The sequence below is a fragment of the Phytophthora parasitica genome (assembly GCF_000247585.1).
Source record: "Phytophthora parasitica INRA-310 unplaced genomic scaffold supercont2.14, whole genome shotgun sequence".
Classification (NCBI taxonomy): Eukaryota; Oomycota; class Peronosporomycetes; order Peronosporales; family Peronosporaceae; genus Phytophthora; species Phytophthora nicotianae.
Genome location: NW_008649000.1, coordinates 152,255 through 170,166, shown reverse-complemented (window position 1 = coordinate 170,166; position 17,912 = coordinate 152,255). Strand labels below are relative to the sequence as shown.

General features: G+C 49.0%; 11 protein-coding genes across 12 annotated transcripts; 5 read left to right on the top strand and 6 right to left on the bottom strand.

The window, feature by feature from the left end:
• Nucleotides 1-25: 25 nt before the first annotated feature.
• PPTG_22245 (hypothetical protein) lies at nt 26-504 on the bottom strand (the record flags this gene model as incomplete). The annotated part of the gene is made up of 2 exons (XM_008902826.1): nt 26-95; nt 470-504. The coding sequence occupies 2 exons, from the start codon at nt 502-504 to the stop codon at nt 26-28; spliced, it is 105 nt and encodes a 34-aa protein (XP_008901074.1).
• Nucleotides 505-1,367: 863 nt separating this feature from the next.
• Nucleotides 1,368-1,934, bottom strand: PPTG_22244 (hypothetical protein; the record flags this gene model as incomplete). Its single annotated transcript, XM_008902825.1, has 3 exons — nt 1,368-1,660; nt 1,732-1,762; nt 1,821-1,934. The coding sequence occupies 3 exons, from the start codon at nt 1,932-1,934 to the stop codon at nt 1,533-1,535; spliced, it is 273 nt and encodes a 90-aa protein (XP_008901073.1). The 3' UTR covers nt 1,368-1,532.
• Nucleotides 1,935-2,200: 266 nt separating this feature from the next.
• On the top strand, nt 2,201-3,205 carry PPTG_08388 (hypothetical protein; the record flags this gene model as incomplete). The annotated part of the gene is made up of 2 exons (XM_008902465.1): nt 2,201-2,852; nt 2,939-3,205. One exon carries the CDS (start codon nt 2,201-2,203, stop codon nt 2,804-2,806), a length of 606 nt encoding a protein of 201 aa, XP_008900713.1. The 3' UTR covers nt 2,807-2,852; nt 2,939-3,205.
• Nucleotides 2,811-5,692, bottom strand: PPTG_08387 (hypothetical protein). The gene has a single exon (XM_008902464.1). The coding sequence runs from the start codon at nt 5,572-5,574 to the stop codon at nt 2,953-2,955; it is 2,622 nt and encodes an 873-aa protein (XP_008900712.1). The 5' UTR covers nt 5,575-5,692; the 3' UTR covers nt 2,811-2,952.
• Nucleotides 5,693-6,169: 477 nt separating this feature from the next.
• Nucleotides 6,170-8,868, top strand: PPTG_08386 (hypothetical protein). The gene has a single exon (XM_008902463.1). It carries the CDS (start codon nt 6,291-6,293, stop codon nt 8,787-8,789), a length of 2,499 nt encoding a protein of 832 aa, XP_008900711.1. The 5' UTR covers nt 6,170-6,290; the 3' UTR covers nt 8,790-8,868.
• A 65-nt stretch (nt 8,869-8,933) lies between these two features.
• On the top strand, nt 8,934-10,762 carry PPTG_08385 (hypothetical protein; the record flags this gene model as incomplete). Its single annotated transcript, XM_008902462.1, has 2 exons — nt 8,934-10,656; nt 10,713-10,762. The coding sequence occupies 2 exons, from the start codon at nt 8,934-8,936 to the stop codon at nt 10,760-10,762; spliced, it is 1,773 nt and encodes a 590-aa protein (XP_008900710.1).
• Nucleotides 10,763-10,926: 164 nt separating this feature from the next.
• PPTG_08384 (hypothetical protein) lies at nt 10,927-11,351 on the bottom strand (the record flags this gene model as incomplete). The annotated part of the gene is made up of 2 exons (XM_008902461.1): nt 10,927-11,278; nt 11,347-11,351. The coding sequence occupies 2 exons, from the start codon at nt 11,349-11,351 to the stop codon at nt 10,927-10,929; spliced, it is 357 nt and encodes a 118-aa protein (XP_008900709.1).
• A 1,411-nt stretch (nt 11,352-12,762) lies between these two features.
• On the top strand, nt 12,763-13,939 carry PPTG_08383 (hypothetical protein). Its single transcript, XM_008902460.1, has 2 exons — nt 12,763-13,097; nt 13,168-13,939. Exons 1-2 carry the CDS (start codon nt 12,849-12,851, stop codon nt 13,825-13,827), a joined length of 909 nt encoding a protein of 302 aa, XP_008900708.1. The 5' UTR covers nt 12,763-12,848; the 3' UTR covers nt 13,828-13,939.
• PPTG_08382 (hypothetical protein) lies at nt 13,833-14,395 on the bottom strand. Its single transcript, XM_008902459.1, has one exon. It carries the CDS (start codon nt 14,369-14,371, stop codon nt 13,940-13,942), a length of 432 nt encoding a protein of 143 aa, XP_008900707.1. The 5' UTR covers nt 14,372-14,395; the 3' UTR covers nt 13,833-13,939.
• A 21-nt stretch (nt 14,396-14,416) lies between these two features.
• On the bottom strand, nt 14,417-17,901 carry PPTG_08380 (hypothetical protein). Its single transcript, XM_008902456.1, has 2 exons — nt 16,642-17,901; nt 14,417-16,568 (listed from the first exon to the last, which is right to left on the bottom strand). Exon 1 carries the CDS (start codon nt 17,868-17,870, stop codon nt 16,662-16,664), a length of 1,209 nt encoding a protein of 402 aa, XP_008900704.1. The 5' UTR covers nt 17,871-17,901; the 3' UTR covers nt 14,417-16,568; nt 16,642-16,661.
• PPTG_08381 lies at nt 14,517-17,555 on the top strand. 2 transcript variants are annotated; one of them, XM_008902458.1, is made up of 2 exons: nt 14,517-14,624; nt 14,736-17,555. In XM_008902458.1, exons 1-2 carry the CDS (start codon nt 14,585-14,587, stop codon nt 16,541-16,543), a joined length of 1,848 nt encoding a protein of 615 aa, XP_008900706.1. In that variant the 5' UTR covers nt 14,517-14,584; the 3' UTR covers nt 16,544-17,555. The 2 variants fall into 2 exon arrangements, with proteins under 2 accessions (XP_008900706.1, XP_008900705.1); XM_008902457.1 differs by having other exon boundaries at nt 14,517-17,555.
• Nucleotides 17,902-17,912: the final 11 nt, after the last annotated feature.

The following is a 17,912-nucleotide window of genomic DNA, read 5'->3' as shown; positions in this document are numbered from 1 at the left end:
TCAGTTCGACTCGAGAAACGCTTGACTACAACGTTGGGTTCACGATGAAGATGCTGGTGAACAGGACCACATGAATTTCACTGTTGTAGATATCACTGTTGTACCGGGGGGTTGATTTGAGCAAGATACTATTCATCAAACGCACGCTACTTTTGAGCGGCGTGAAGTGTAGAGCGGTTAAGAAATCGGTGTTTCACGGTCATGAACGACGGCGGTATGATTGAAGCACGGCTTTTTTTTTTTTTCTTCTTTTTTGACCGGTTCCGGCCTTAACGTTCTTCCTTTTTTTTGCCCAAAACCAAAAAAAAATAAATGATAAGATTGACGAGATAAGGGGTGTCTTACAATAAACTCTGCAAAAACGATTTTAGTCGCACTCGACGACCACATCAAACGGCAGTGACTCGGACTCTTCGAATTGATCTGTTAACGCGTAAATTCAAGAAACAACATCTCAACCATCACCTACATCTCCCACAAGTACTGGGGGATGTTCGCCGCCATATTTTCCATCATGTTGTGATGCTCATCAAGTTTCTCAGTATCTGGCGCAGACTGGAGTTGTGTGCCTATACTGAAAATGACCTAACTCCTTTGGTCGTAACGTTGCTTCTGTCAAATTCCTCCGCCTTCACATCGCCTTGGTTTGAGATTGTGCTGACTTGGTCGGCGTCTGCTGCTGACACCCAAAAAAATTCGTTGCTTGCATGTGATGCTCGTCCCCGCATCGGAAGCTCTGATCAAAGCGAAATTCACTCTATTTGGATGCGCTAACGCGTCAGCCAAGAGACCAACTGCGTCCAAAATGTTCACAATACCGTTCCCGTTAACAGGATGTTTAGGCGTCATCTGGAACAGTATAATGTTGTCACTCACGCTCTTACGGTAGAACGAATCAATAGACTTGTTTGTCGTATTCGCGCTGAATATGATACGGACCCGTTTGTAGCGTGGCCATCGACAAGTCCTTGGAGTCAAAGAAATAAAATTCCGTTCTTTCTTGGATTGTGAAAAATACTTCCATCTTGGGCAATCTTCAGAGACGCATGTGATCTGAATTTCACCACCTCGCCTCGCAGTTTATCTCAAAAATAGATGGTATCAAATTGCTGTCGATCGTCGTGTCATGGCACGTAGTGGAAAATCTTATTGTGCATATCGCTGGAGCTCTCGGATACCGCGGGATACAGCCGCTTCGTTTAACGTGAGACATCCTCAAGCCACGCCACCAAATATATTAAAACCCTCCGGCATCGTCTCTCGGGTTATGGACGTTTTCAGCAAGTCTGCTGCAGCAACCAACTCATCGACAACCCACAACAGCATATACAACGTACATGCGTATTCTTTCTTGGAAACAATCTTAAGCCAATTTTTGTTCGGGCTGGTAAAGCAAACCATCTTGGAAGGCTTTATTGGCGGACCTTTGGTGGTCCATCGTACCAGAACACACTTCATCCACACGCTTCTCGGCTTCATTTTGCATATCGGCAATAAAGTCATATGCTTGTTCGGATGCCATTACAAGCACTTCACCTCGAAATACGACGACTTGCATCAATACCGATGTCTTCGAAAACGAAGCGGTTATGATGGTTGCGTAGGGTTTTGATCTGAAGTGCCTGAAGAAAATATCCGAAAAAGACAGATTTTTCGATGCCTAGGTAGTGCGTGTTCAGAGCAAAGTCAGCTCACGATCTTAGTCCCCTCAAGCAGATAAAATGAACCTACCTGGAGTTCCCGTGACAATAACGATCCAGTACTTTTGTAGCCTCGTCGGAATCAGTTCATTGTACTCTGGGGAAAAAACAGTCACGCACATAGTATTCGACAAATTCGAAGTCGTTCTCCATCGGCAATTCTTCCGGAAATTTTTCTGCCCGCTTCTCAATGGTTGGTGGAGTCGTCGTTTTGCTCGTGGCCATGCCTTCCATATTAAACTCAGTCTTGGCTTCCGTAGGCAGCTTCTTTCAGAAAAGTAAAATATCTCGCAAGGCCCAAACTTTTGCATTTTGTTTCTTGGAAAAATATGTCAACAAAGCAGACCGGGTTTTTGTCCAAAAACTATCTGAAAGGTACTCAAAAATCTGCAACTTTTTATGATCCTTACAGATAGATATTAAGTCGGTTGGATTATTTCAACTGTACCTATCTTTATGGTACACTTGGTGTTCGCCACACAGTCTCCATTATTTCGACCATGGTGCACTGGGGCACGGTGTTCGTGACGGTGACGATGTCGAGCTTCCTGCTCGGGCGGCGAGAACTGCCCAAGATCGGACGCTTTGTGGGAGTGTACAGCGGACGCAGTGTAGGTGCTATCCTCCGAGCCAAGAAGGAGTTCTTTGACGCCACCAAGGACAACGACATCGTCAAGTTACAGCGCGAGTTCCAGCGTGGCATTGAGGAGCTCAACGAGATCCGCTCGGAGCTCACGAGCGTCGGAAGCATGCGCCGTCCTCTGCAGCCCACGAGCGATGCAGTGCCACGTACCGCTCCGCGTGGTACAGCGAACCACTTGGCAGCGGCTGCACCAGGAGCTTCGGAACCAGCGGTGCAAACTTCCACATCGCCGGCAGGAGGACGCTCAAGTGTCTCCCTGGCGTCTGCAAATGAATACGAAATGCAAGACGGAGTACGGCGCAGTGCCGAAGCGAGTCTGGCTATGGCTGAGTTGAAGCTGGCGGAGCAGAACAAATTTGCTCCCAGAGTCGAGAGTCAGGAAGGAGGAGCGGACTATGTGTCCGCTAGCATCATGGACAGCTTGCTGCTGGACGAGCAGAGGGAGAAGACTAACAAAAACTGAAATACTGATGTGAAAATGTGAGCTACAACCTTTTTTTTAGTTGAAGGTGCGAAGTGGATATTATCAAGTACAGTACTAATAATCATAAACAGAAGACTTATGTGCATTTCGTCATGTGTGTGCAATCTACAGGTCTATCCTTCATTTCAGCAACCCGCTGCAAGCAGACATTTGCCTACCCAGCGCTCCGTGTAGTAAGAGTTGACTTGGCGTCCAGCATCTCGCCACTTCGTCCATTCCGATCGCTCGTCAGCTGTGAGCTCTGGTAGCAAGTCTTTCTTCATGTCGTGGTCCTTATCAACATCGTGCAGCATCATCGAATCCGTCACTTTATCATACCGCAGACGCAAATGACCTCGTACAACTGACATCTTCCGGCTGGGGTTGTTACTGTACACGACGCGTTCCCCAAACTTAATTTTACGCTTGAGAGACCGACCAACGCCATCCTGTTCGAAACCACCTTCAGGTACTCCAGTGATGTCCGCCAGTGTGCTGAGGATATCGTATTGCTCCGTGGCATCGTCAATTATCATCCCCGCAGCGTCACCTAGACGTCCTTCAGCAACTATCGCTCCAGCCACACGAGTTGCCGAAACGTCTCGATCGTCGGGCACGTTGTTGCCAAATTCTGGGGCCTGGCCGTGGTCTCCCGAGATAACTACGATGGTGTCGTTCAAGATCCCACTTTGAGCCATCCTGTCCATGAATTTGCCGAACTCCATGTCCGTGAAGTACCGCATTTCGAGGTAGTTTTTGATGTTATTTGCGTACTTTCGACCCCGATACAACGCCGAAAAAGCAGGTTTTTCAGCTTCCTCATACCACTTGGGACGCTCTTTATAGTTGACATGACTTGAAATCGTGTAGTGATTGAGAAACAAGGGCTTCTTTGCTTCTCCTTTTAGCACTCGATCCCGTTGAGCCTTCGTCTTGTTCACCATTAAGTCGCCAAGAAGTTGGAAGCTCAGATCGTCGTGAACCCCCCACTCGAGTGCGCGCTGTGCTGGCCCTTCCCAGTCACTAGAGTTGATCCCTAAATCAGTTTCTGCGAGCTTTTGCATCTTGTCGCGGCTCCACACTGTGTCGAAGCCATGGGCAGGAAGGAAGAAGTCCCAGTTGTCGTAGTCAGTCACACACCCCGTCGTGAAGAACGTCTCGTAACCTTTCGCTTTGAAGAGTTGGGGTAATCCAGATAACTTTGTGCCACGTCGGCCTCCCGTCGTCCCGGATCTGGTCACACTATCGTATGGCAACTGCCCGAACATGAGACTCTCGACGGATCGACTTGTGCGCCAACTGGACCAAAAATTTCGAAGTGCGATGCCTCTTTTGGCCCATTTGTCGAAGTTTGGAGTGATCGTGGTGCTGCTGCCCTTGAACAAATTGGACGGGTCTTCATCACCCACAAGGTAGTGAGAGTCATGATACCGGAACGATTCGACCGCGATAACTAGGACATTGGGTGGGTCTTGGTCGCTAACACTGACGTTGAAGGCGAGGTCTCCTCGAAACCCCGTCGTACGTCGATACAAAGTTCCATTGCCAAAGAGCGTGTGCTCTTCACTGTCGTCGATAAAAGATTCGACCCCGAGGCCATTAGCATCTTCAAAGGCTGAATTGCCACCCATTGTTGGCTCCAAGACGTGGTTGAGCAGCTCGTTTAGCGTCGTGTTTAAAGCCGTGTATGAAATGATAGGAGAACTTGCACGACTGAGTGCCACCACAAACATGGGAAACAAAACCAACCCGATGAGCAACTTTGTACTTCGTATCCAGAACTCGCGGGAGACAGCATTTGGGCTCACACGACTGAGCGTAACCAGCTTATCATCACTGTCATCGATGGTATCAGTCTCTACCACTTCGTCGATTGCAACGATAGAGTACTGCAAAGAATTGGTGACATCTTTATCCATTTTAACCGAGATTTTGTGCATCGGGACCAACTGGGCTTTTTCGTTGGGACTCTCCATGTCTGGAACGCTATCGTTTTCATCGGTTCGACTCTCAGGAGTGCAGTATGTATGCCGTGCTCGTGAATTAACGCAAAGCAGTGGCCTCTGCGTTGCATCCCTGCTCGAGAGGTCAGCCCATGGAGCCCACGTACGCACAGTGGCGAATAGTGTAGCCACAGTCACCAGTGCCGCCACGTTCAAATACGTATCAGTCACCTCTGAGTTCGATACTGCAACGGCCTTTATGTGGTCCTTTTCGTCAATAGCCATCGAAACCAGATCAAACGTGAAGCGCATGTAGCGAAGACGAACAATGACCGCATCCGCTATGAAGGGCACCATCATCGCCACGAAGAGCAGCCACGACATCGTGAAATTCAGAACTTTACTAGCTAGTCTTGCAGCCCTGGAGAGCTGGGTGGTAGAAACCTTTGCAAATGTGTCGAATGGCCACAGAAAGCAGGCGAAATACGTCGCACACACGAAGTCTTCCAGAAACCCGAGAAGCAAAGCTCGAAGCACTACACCGAGTTTAGCATGCTTGGAGGTGCCGTACATTTTGTTCAAACCATACAGTGCTGTGCAGCGGTAAATCGTGAATGCAGTGAGTGCTATACCGTAGACAAATACCCATCCTAGTCTCGAAGAAAGACTTCCAACGAGAGTCGAGTTCGAGATTCTTTGCTTCATCCAACGCGCAATAGTACAGGCCTTCGACTCGACGGGGTTCTTCAGAGACGTGCCTTGTAACGAATCGTCGACGACGGGTACAGAATACGAGAATTTGCGCTTTATATCCGCGGACGCCATTGTTGTGAGTGAATTGAGCACTGCTGGCCGCCGCTGCTGCGCACGCGGATAAAAAGTGAGACTGGTCGCACTCCACGTGGATCAGCTCAAAGGCTGTACAGACTCTGTACTGCGAAGTAAATTACTGTACTACCAGCTGCACATGTACTAGTTAAAAACCTGATAAGAGTACTGTACCCAATCCCTCTAAACATTACATGCACTGTGCAATTGTTTTCCTATTATAGCGGCAGTACTCACCTGCAGGGCTTATTTTATCCATAGTACAGGTTGCAAGAGATATAGTTATTAATGTACATGGACGCTGTGAGCGCCATCTCATTATGTTGAGCCGGATCGCTTGGGCCATCGACTTACTGCGATGATAAAAAGGAAGTTTTGGCACATGTGTGCTGTTCGTATGCGTCGCATATTGATTGGTAGTAATCCTATGCTACGCATCCAAGTGTATTCTTAGTTCAGTGCTGAGAACACAATGCGCCGATATACCCTGGATGAAGCGATGGTTTCTCGATCGCGACACAGTATTTGCTCATATCTCTGGATGGTCTCCATGGCGTCTCCATGACGGCTCTGAGATTCTCAGTGAGAACGATAAATATCGTAGAATTGTAGTAGCGAATTCTGTACAGAGATGGGTTGACTGCCTGGCTCAATTTGCTGACGCCACGTACCGCAAGCGGCGGAGAGCGCTCACTTCTCATCTGTCGTTGACAATGAAGGCACCAAAGCAAGGAATCAGTCCATGGAAAGGATGGGCCTTCGTCTACGCTGTTGTGCTCTTCACCTTTTCCATCTATCGTTTTACAGCTCTGAGCTCTCTAATCAAGATATACGGAAGTGCTGAAGAGGGTACAGCTATCGTCGTGTTTGGGATATTGGCCCTTGGATTCTTGGAGGATTTCGTCTGTGCGACGTATTTTGCGTCTATTCTGTGGCTATTTGACACATTCCTAAAGCCTCGCGTCCTCAAATTCTACAGCAATGCAGTCGTTGCGCGAGCTAGTGTCAAGATCTTGACATTTCTGGTGTCATGGCTACTTTTTGTAGCCATGATGATCCCTTTTGTCGCTGACGTGGTCATCGTTCGTCTACGGGAGATGCGCTTCTCGTTCGACCTTGTCACGATGGTGATCGAAGAGAAGGACCACGCAAACGCTGTTGCAGTGTCCAATTCACAGATCATTGACGTAAGTCTGAACGTGGTTGCTCTCGTTATCATGGCTACATTTTTTGCCGTTGTACGAACTTGGATGGTGTGGGCTACTCTCTCAAGTTGGAATCCAACGCAATTGAAGTTATTTAACACTAACAAACACGGACTGCACGAGTATAATGCTTTAGACGCAGCTGATCACCCGATGGTACATGATCTTGATAGTCCTTGTGTCGATGCAGAGCCTGAATCAATGGAAAACTTGTCGAGGCGTTCAAAATTTAACGAAGAAAGACGCTCTGGCAACGATTCCAAGTACGTGGCGTTGGCGATTAAAGAAGACGCGGAGATTTTGGAGACTGCAGTGATGAAGCCGATGAAATTTACCGACAAAAGAACATCCATTTGCAGCAGAAAAATGTACAATTTCGGCCAGTATTTCAAGACTATTAGTGCTCTCGTTAGCGGACTGGTATTATTTCCCGGTCTTGTGGTTGTGTTGAGTTGTGCGAGCTCACCTCTCGTCGCGTACTCGGCGTTGAATACGACTCTAAATGAGTTATTCAACCATGTTCTACTGCCCAGTGCAAGTGACAGCATCACTGGAGGTGCTTGGTTTGAATCATTTATTGACAAAAGTGAAAAACACACAATGTTTGGGAATAATACGTTGTACCGACGCACTACTGGCTTCACTGGAGACCTCGCCTTCGACGTCCAAGTCAACGAGCAAGACCCACCAAATGTTCTCGTTATTGTGGTCGAGGCGTTCCGACACCATGATTCCCACTATCTCGTAGGTGACGAGGACCCGTCTAACTTATTCAAAGGCAGCAACATCACCATCACTCCGCATTTCGACAAATGGGCCAAGCGTGGCATCGCACTGCGCAATTTCTGGTCCAGTTGGCGTACCAGTCGCTCGTTAGAGAGTCTCATGTTTGGTCAGATCCCGTTCGATAGTGCGATCAAGTCTGGCACCACTAAAGGCCAGCTACAGACCGAATTGTCTGGCTTACCACAGCTCTTCAAGGCTAAAGGGTACGAGACTTTCTTCACTACTGGCTGCTTGACAAACTATGATGGGTGGGATTTGTTCCTCCCAGCTCATGGATTCGATACAGTTTGGAGTCGAAATGAGATGAAAGAACTCGCTGAAAGTACACTCGGTATTAACCACAGTGATTGGGATGGGCCTGAACATCGAGGACTTAACTGGGGAGTGCACGACGATTTAAGTTTCCAACTTTTGGGCGATTTGATGGTAAATAAGACAGAAGAACAGAAGAATCGGGTGTCAAATGGAGAACCCAAGCAGCCGCTCTTCCTCAACCACTATACGATCTCCAGTCACGTTGACTTTAAGCAGCGTCCGAAATGGTACGACGAAGCCGAGAAACCCGATTTTTCGGCACTTTATGAGGGTGAAGAATACGCCGACAATATCAAGAATTACCTCGAAATGCGCTACTTTGCTGACTTAGAAATGGGTAAATTTCTAGATCGAATGGATAAAGCTGGTATCTTGAACAATACTATCATCGTTATCGCGGGAGATCATGGTCAGGGGCCAGAATTTGGCAATGATATTCCGGAAGATCGAGACGTATCTGCGACGCGTGTGGCTGGCGCTATTATCGCTGAGAACCGACTGGGTGACGCAGCGGGGTTGGTCATTGACGATGCAACGGAACAATACGATATTCTAAACACTCTAGCAGATATCACTGGAGTGCCTAAAGGTGGTTTTGAGCAAGACGGCGTTGGTCGGTCATTGAAGCGAAAGATCGAATTTGGGGAACGAGTTGTCTACAGCAACAATCCAACCCGAAAAATGTCGGTAGTTCGTGGACATCTGCGTCTTCGCTACGAACGAATGACCAAGTACGTTTTGCTGCATGACGCTGACAAAGATCACGACATGAAACACGATTTGTTACCGAATGTTACAGCAGCAGAACGTGAGGAGTGGATGAGTTTACGAGACAAAGGACGTCGCATTAATTCATACTATAGAAAGCGGTGGAGACGAAGATGCTTGCTCGCTGCAGAATGCTAACAAAGAGAAAAGAAAACATTCTTGAGCTGAAAATACAATTTTTAGCGTCTTTAAATAAATGCAGATTTTCTACCCCACAAACCTCCCTACCTTTGATTGCTTCAGACTACTTTACCACGACTCGATGGCTCTTACGTCTGTAAAATGATCCATCCGGTGCCCGCGGACATCCCTGACGCCGCTCGGAGCACGATTTCAACAAGAAGCTCTTCCTATTTCAATCGTTGGTTTCTCAAGTTGTCACGATGGTGGCCGGCTATTAACATGAGTTATCGTGGCGGTCAATACTCAATCGAGCGAGCTCTTGCACTGGACGAGTACACACAAACACACTCTCGACTACACGCCATACTCGTGTGTGTTACGCTTTTCCTGCCTGCCGAATGTCTCATTATAGCCCAAGAAGCTGTACCGCTTGAAGATCCTGCACTAGGATGGCGAGAGAATTTCGGATTCTGGGTCCGTGCTGCGATGGTGATCGGAGCTGTGCTTTATACGGCCACTATTCAAGCCAAATATCTCCTCCAAGACTTCGTTATATCCTATCGTCAACTTCTGGTTCTGTTAATTTGTGTGGTGGTCGTGCAGATGATTGTGGCGGTAACATTTGCGGCGAATGTTTGGTTCCCGATCCCGTTCACTGTAATTACACTGGTGCCAGCCTTTTACGTCGTATCATTCACTTCAATTTGTGTGGTGTTAGGGATCCCTGTCATGCGAAAGGTATTACGACACAAAAAGCGACTTTTTCGCTTTGGATGTTTCATCGCAGCACAACAGTTCATGGCTGTCATCTACCCAGCGTATCAAGTTTTATTCCACGCTGTGAACTCTGCCAGTTATCAACTGCCAGTGATCTTGCTACTTCCTGTTATTAAACTGATTGTGAAGAACATTGCGCTGCGTTGTGTAACTCACATGGAGGACATGATGCCCGAGGCTGTGATTTTTACTGTTGATTTTTTCAATGCATTGTACATGGCTACAAGCATGGAGAGTGCGACGTCAACGTCGACAGTTGTAGTTATTGTACTAATCGACATTATCCAGCCGGCTACTGTATTATTCCGATTACATCGACGAACATCTACTATTTCATCGAGATTGAAGGAAGCGGTGGGAAATTTCGACAAAGACGTATCTTTCTTAACTGATGCTTGTCAGATTCTTAGGTGCGGGGACAAGTTTGAAAGACAAAACAGACAGAAAATAACAATTCGCTCGTGTCTCCGACACAGCCTCTCATCAGACAAGCGGGAACTTCTTAACCGGCTGGAGATAATTCCTCGAATCAATAGCTTACAGATGCGGAGGCGGTCTGCTCCGCATAATAAACCAGTTGAGGCTAAGAAAGACGCTGACTTTGAAAAGTACCGCAAGTTCAGCAAAGGGGCCACGTGGGTTGAACGTCGTGAAAGCAGAAATGGCCCTTCAAAAGAATCTGAATTGCGACCCAGCATACTGAACGAAAACGTTGTGGTGAAGCAAGACAGAGGAATCCTCCGAGAGTCTCTCGAAGCCATGTTCACTGTGGAGTGCATTCTGTTGAGTGCATTTCTGGACGCTTCTGTTCCACTTTTCTACGGGATTTTCATGTACGTGATGGTGAATTTCCAGAGTGCCAAATATCATTCCGAACTAGCTGGAGTTACGACCGAGACGATCGGTGACGTGGTCGATTCCATTTTTGTGTTCGCGATCGTGGAGCTCATTGCATTGGCTCTGCTCGCAATGGTGATCTATCGAAATTTAGGGATGAATGCTACGTATCATCTGGCGTTCGTGTTTGAAACACAGACTGAACTAATTCAGAGCAAGCTGCTTGGATGGGTGACGATGACGCTCGCATTTCGTGTAGTGCATTTCGGTACGTTTTCCGAGGATCTTAGTGATCAGTGTAGCTATCTAACCTGTGCCGTGCAGGCGTCGACTTTACCTTCAAGTTCGCATGGCTATCAAATTTAAACGTGTAAATAGTCCATTTTTTTTCGATTAAGCGCCGCCATAATCTACATTGTGGATCGTGGTGACGGTATCAAGGCACCAACTCGCGCTGATGAACCGTTGGTACTGCATTTTGCTTGAGCTCTTTCACATACTCAGTGTACTTCGAGTAGTATTTCTTGCTGGTCTCGGATTATCTCTCCAGACCCAACGCCATCCTGACGTACTCATCGGGTCTCTTATGTTCGGCCCAAAGCCACAATTTCACTGACATTTCCTTTTCCGAGTTGCCGACCATCTGCGGGTGATCATAAGCCCTCCAATTCCGATATGCGTCGTCGTCGAACTGTTGCGCGTACTTGACGTAGGTCTTAAACGCAGGGAACTGATTAAGCTCATCGATAGGAATGTCCTCCAATTTCAACTTCGTCCATACGTCATAGGTCGTCTCTCCATTCGTAAGCCACTTGTTCAGTCGATATTCTTCTGCCTTGGTCACGAATTCTTGAAGTATTTGTTGTTTTTGGCGGACGTAAGATCGTTTTCTGATAGTTCGTCGAGTTTCAGCGCCTTCTTGACGTATTCGTCAGATTTCCCTGTCTCGAGCCACCACCTCATCTTGATTTTCATCCAGAAGCCTCTCTCTTCAGTGTCATATAATTCCTCGTCGCTGAGCTCTTTACCAACCCTGAGGGACCGTTCCGCCTTAACATTCTTGGCTGCAGAAAGCATATCATCGTTGACAAGTAGAACGATAATAATCGCGCTAAGGACTAGGAAGAAATTCATCACGGGAGAAATACACTACAGTAGCGTTATACGTGGTACTGAGTGAATTCTGAAATGAGAGCACACTCAGGCTAATTAGGAGCTGTCAGCTAGCCCAGAAAGCAGCAAGCGATGGGACTCCTTCAAAAAAATAAAAAATGAAATCTTCTTGTGTTAAGCCATGTATGTTGTGCTTAAAGAAATCCGTTAGAGTGCATCTACGGTTCGTGGCAAAGCCACTACAGATATCCTGGATGCCTTTCAACTCACCCAGCCGTTATCGTTGCTGACACATACATGTTGCTGTACCCTTGATGAGTCTCCGAGCGTTATACTCATCTCAGTCGTGCAGTGGATGGAAATCCAATCCCATCGAATCGATGGCACTCCTAAATACTCGAAAATAATTTATTTCGGGTATTTTTCAAATAAATATTCCCAGCAGAGAATGATTTCTTTAGGTGCCAGAACTACTGCATGAGTATGAACAAGATGTCGGCACGGTAAGATATGGGGAGGTATCGTTTTCGAAAGTTGATGATAACATACTCAATGGTGACCAAGAGTGGGAACGCGGTCGGTGACATCAAACGGTTTGAGAAACCCGAAGTCCTTAAATCCAACTTTATTGAAGGCGAATAAAGTAGGCGGCGGTGAGTTTGATAAAAACTTATAAGAAGATCAAGCGGTCAACGGCAGCGAAGGCTCTTCCAGCCCTCGGTAAATTTCGGTTTAAAATCAGTTGCGAAGAGCTAATCAAGTACTTTTAAAAGGCTTGATGAAGGTGCTCCGGTGTTGGATTATCGTTTCGGTCGAATGTAAAACTTGGTATTTGCCGTCGCGTGCTTTTGTTTTCATGAAAAAGCTAAAAGTTCTGCGGTCAGGTACTATATCGAACTAGATCACGTTTGCCGCCACAAAAGAATTATAAAGGCAGCAGTAGAACCGAGAGCAAGGAGAATTGAACAACGGGATACTAACAACAGCATATGTAGACAGATCAGTCTTAGGTAGATTACACAGTAGGTGAATCGTCATTCTAAGCGAAGGCTGTTTTTGCTGTTGTTTTTGTGGAATTAATGTTTTGTATCGGGGGATGAAGAAAGCACTGTTATTGCGGGGAGCTCAGTCCTGTCGACAATATCCAGGTGGAAGGCATTATTCGATGCGGGTATATGTTAATTAACGCTTAGAAAAAAATATCAGATCGACATAAAACGGGTACACTCGGTTCTTACTCAAGTCAAGTCACTTTCAATTGGGACACCTTTTGATTGGATTTTATCTTTGCCACTCGCCGCAAATAGGTTTGCTCAAGTGCTGGTCAAAGAAGAAAGCCCACCAATAATGGCCGAGACACCGACCCAGCAGAGTCCAATACGTCCGTCTGCAATGGGTCAATCGCCACGCAGCAGCAGCAACTCAGTGCAGCGGCAAAACGGCTTCGAGCGACCGTTCTCGCGCGACCAGGTGATCTCTTGGATCGGCCACTCGCTCTCGGCGCTGTGTTTCTTCATCGGAGCGACAGGCATCTACTTGTGCACAGGCGAAGGAGGCGTGGAGGAAGAACACACCAGTACTACTGTCACCACACTGGTAGGTCGATGGTAGAACGAGTAGAACAGCCACTTTTGATTTACAATTCACTGTGTTTGTATAAATGCAGACGCTCGTGACTATTGGACTGCATGTAGTGAACTCAATGATCCTCGTGACAGCCTGGAGATCCTGCGAGACTATCGACCCTGCTGCACCAGTGGAAGACTCGCTGCCCAATGGCTGGTGCGGCGTGCGACTGAATGGCCCACGATGGGAGAAAACTCGGTACTGCGCACTATGTCGGAAGCCGGTGCCTGGACTCGACCACCACTGCACATGGCTACAGACGTGTATCGGCAAGAATAACTACGCCCAATTTTTTACAGTGGCTTGTACAGGCACACTGCAATTCGTGCTACAGGTGGCGTACGCAGCGCTGAGTCTTCTATGGCTTCACTACCACCCACTAGATGACGCAGGAGGGTTCGGCTACGTAGTGGAAGGCTGCTTGATCGTGTGCTTGATGATCTCCGTCCCGTGCATGTTCATGTACTTCGTTCTAGTGGGTTTCCACGTTTGGCTCATGATACTGGGCTACGGCACGTACGAGTGGATGCTACGACGTCGCAAGCAGCAACGCGCCAAGTTGGAAGCCAAGAAGAAGAAAACCGGCAGCAACGACGAGATGAGCTCCACCAGCACCGTGTCAGTAGAAAGTAGCCACACAGTCGTCAAAGTGGACGATGTCAAACTCGAAGAACGGGACCGAGAGCTCACTGTCCTGTAATCCCTCGATCAACTGTACCAATAAATAGTGAATCCAACAAATAGGAAGCAAATGCTACCCCCGCTCAGTATGAGAGCAGCAAGGAATACTCCCTCTCTCTATTGTATGATGCTTACTGCTGTTGCTGCTTGACCTGAGCCACAGCCTGCTCGATACGGGCACTGATGTTGGGCAGTAGACTCACATGCGAGTCGACGCAGCGGCCTACACACGTCTCCATGTCCTTCTGCGCACGAGCGATCTGTTTCTCACTGGGATTACCACCGGCAGGCAACGAGTCTTGCGCCTTGTCCTGGCAGTCCTGCACGCATCGCTGGATGCGGTGCTGGAAGTTCTGCATCTCCTGCTGCATGAACTGGTTCAGCTGCTGCGTCGGCATCTGGCAGCGCTCCACGGCCGCCGAGAGCTGCTCAGACGACCAGCTCTTGTTCTCGAACACCTTGGCTGCGCACAGGTAGCCGTCGCGCTGCAGACCACGCAGAAGCGTGCGGTCTAGGCGGTCCACCATCTTGTCCACGGCATCCTGTAGCTTAGTGTCGGCCATTGTTGCTGTTGGCCGAAAAATGATTAATTGTGTGGAGCATGTGACTTGGGTGGATCAGCTAATCAAGCATTTAGACTGTTGGTCTATTTTGCAGCTGACGAAAACATCCTAGTCAAAACAAAGGGTGATTTTTAAAAAATTACGTCGAGTGTGGGCCACGCTACTATGGGTTAAATAGCTGCTGAGCCTTCACACTGGAAAACCGCCTTGAGCATGGAGCCCGCCGCGTCACCACCTTCAGAGCTGCAGCTCGGTGCGCTGTACGGGCGTTACCGCCACTGGCGGTCCCCCTCGCCGCCACCATTTGATCAATCGATGGAAGACGCTTCTAACGAACCTCCTGCTTCCTCTCTCTGCGCTCTAGTCGTGCAGTTCGAGGCGACTGCACGAGAAGATCTGCGCGTCGGCTTTGCCCCCTCGTCCGAGGCCTCTAACGACAGCTCTGAGGACGCTGAAAAAGACAAGAAAGCCCACATCGAGTGGAAGTATGAGGTAGCGGTTGGAACGAGTGGAAATACGGAATTGGTGTGGCGCAAATCGGCTTCTGGACGCACCAAGGAGGTGGATCTAGCCCGGGTCTTCACAGGCCGCACGTGTTCGACCCAGGAGTTTGTGGCGTATTGGGTTGTGGCGGATGTTAAGAGTGGCTCATTCTCCTTCGGTGTGGGCGCTCAGGTGGGCCAGGACGTCCTCTCAACAGTGCAGGACCCGGACTTTGTCAATGTAACGGAAACAGCCTTCACGTCGTGGGACTCTCCAGTGTCCATTCGAGGCATTCAGGTTCGCGGCGTCTACGAGGGCCAGACGGAGGCTCTTGCAGCTGCTAATATAGCAGCTTTCCCTCCGCCAAGGCCGATGGTGCGGGCTGATCCGTTAGGCAAAGAGGACCTATTGACGCCTGAGCAGCGTCAACAATATGAGACCGAGTATGCGGCTTCTAAGCGCCGTGCCGAGCGATTCGGAGCGCCATTTGCACCGCCCGACATCAAGAAGTTCCTGGACCCTAGAGAAGTGAGGAAGCTCCAGCGTACAGGTGCCATTATGCCAGGCTTCTCGACAGGTATCGACATCACGAGTCAAGAGGAGCAGAGCAAGCGCGAACAGCGCATGAAACGCTTTGATACACCGCAGTTTGCAGTGGAGTACACAGCTGAGACTGCGAAGGCGTTGGAGCAAGGGATGACGCAGGTAGAATGGGCTGAGAAACAGCGCGACCAGGAGAAGTTACGCGCTCGGGCGCAGAAGTTCGGGCTCTCAGCTGAAGAAGATCGTTCCCAAGTGGTCCCCACGGGCATTAAGCCAGCGTCCGCTAAGGTGCGTCGAGAGCGATGCGACGTCAAGGCTCCAATAGTTGAAGGACAGACTGTGGTATTCCGCGACGACGCACTGCACATGTACTCGTTGGACGAGAAGTTCCAGCAAGTCCGTACGAGTGATGTGATGGATTACTTCGTGGGGTACGGCCCAGCATACGTGGAATGGTTCAACGACAGCTCGTGTACCGTTGTGTTCCAGGACAACTTTACTGCTGCGAGAGCGCTCGTTGCACTGAGTCAGGAGATCCCACCGCAAACTTTGAAGCAGAAGAAGGAGAAGACTGGTGCGTCTGGAGAAGATGTCGATATGGCTGATGCAGAGGCGTCTGCGGATGACTCGGCCATGGCAATGGAAGTAGAAGAGGAAGTTGAGGTCCCTGATGTCGAGTTTAATCGCTCGCAGTGGCATCTGGGTAACCCCATTGGCAGTCAGACGCAGCCTCGTGACAAGAAGTGGCGCGTGTTGCTGCGTAAGGCCACGGACGACGACTTTCCTCCTGAAAAACTCCCTAAGAAGGGCATGTATCACTCTCGGGGCAGTCAGCGCCATGACGCACGAGGCAGTCGTCGTCGCAATGATCGAGAGTACGGATCCTCGTCCCGACGACGTGGCGGCTCAAGAGCTCATCCGTACGGCGAGTTTCGCGAAGACCGACATGGAGAGGAACCGTCCCGCAGTCGTCGTCGTAACAAGAACGATGATCGCGATACCGGTAAACCCTCTAAGCGTATTCGTGTGAACCCTGACGGCTCCATCAACATTGTGCGGGATGAACAAGCAGCTTTCAGTGAACCAGCGAGTGAGAGTAAGCCAGCCGATGTCCCTAAGTCCGAACCAGCTCCGGCGGTAGAGTAAGCTGGTATGGATACAACTCGTCAGCCTGCTACATGTATCGAGCGGTATTAAGATCTCACCAACTGATAGAAAGAGCCCGGATCACAGCCATAAGTTACCGCTAAATTCGTTGTCATCTCTAAAAATCTGGTTGAAACTTGGCACTGATTGCTTCTCGGCAGTATGGACATTCCCCAAAAACTGTATGGAAGGATTGACGCGATGTGGGTAGCGCACGAAGCCAGTCAAATAGGCATTTGGCGTGGAATGGTCGATTGCACTTGGTGTTTTCACACAGACGGTCAGGGATGCGTGAGCCTTGCTCTTCAACTGTTTTGCATTGGTTCGTTCCATCAGGTTCTTGCTTCGCTTCCTCATTGTCTTCCTCGTCCACTAGGCGGTACGAATAGCAGATCCCGCATTCAACCGCAAACTCTTCAACCTTCGCTGTCTTTGGAGACGGCAGGGTAACTTCTAGTACGGCTTCTAGGTTCTTGTGTAGTGGTCTGGATTCATCCCACTTGGTCGATCCATTGTTGCCCCAGCGTTCACGTAACATTCCGACACTGGCCTGGTTGCCGAAGAAGTTCAATTCAGTCAACATCGCTGTTGGGTGTGTCGGGTCCACTTCAAATTGCACCGACGCATATCGCTCAAGAGCCAATCTTCTCCGCCCCGTAGCTCTCGAGGCATGATGCGGCTCCAGTACACAGGCCGATGCATCAAGTGCATCCAGCACGTCCCAAAACTCCTGAAATCGGTCCAAGAAGCTCTCAAACTGCTGTAATATGCCATCCAACACAGACTGGTTGTCATCGGGTGGCCATTGCAGTTCAAAAGCTTCGGGAGCATCTACCAAACACTCCGGCTTCGCTGTGAACCCTGCAGTCTCATACTGCAATGGCAGTAGCACTCGAATCGCATGGATTCGTTCAGCCTTGTCCTTTGTCTCGAGCTCTAGCGAGCGCAAGTCGTCACTAAGTTGGCGAAGCCGATTCCAGCCCACCACGTCCAGTTCCTCCATCAATCTGACGTAATATTTAGCACTAGGCAACGCAACCTTATTTCTAGTCTGTGTCCTGCAGCAAATTGCAACCAGCTCCTCCAACTCCGTCGCGAAACCAGCGAGAGACGACGCCTGCGCCAGTCGCAGCTTCAGTGTAGAACTATGCGGTTTTAACCGAGTCGCTAGTGCCCGCTCCACGTCCAATTGAGCTGCATCCAGTATAGCTCGACCCGTACGTGAGTCGTACGCCACCTTGGACACACGCACTGCGAATTCATCGCCACCTACGCTCACATAGCCACGGTACACTGAGCGTGCTGCGTCCTCGGGAACAAAATGCATGCCACTTGTGAGAACTCTCTTCAAGTGTTAGATTAAGAAAAA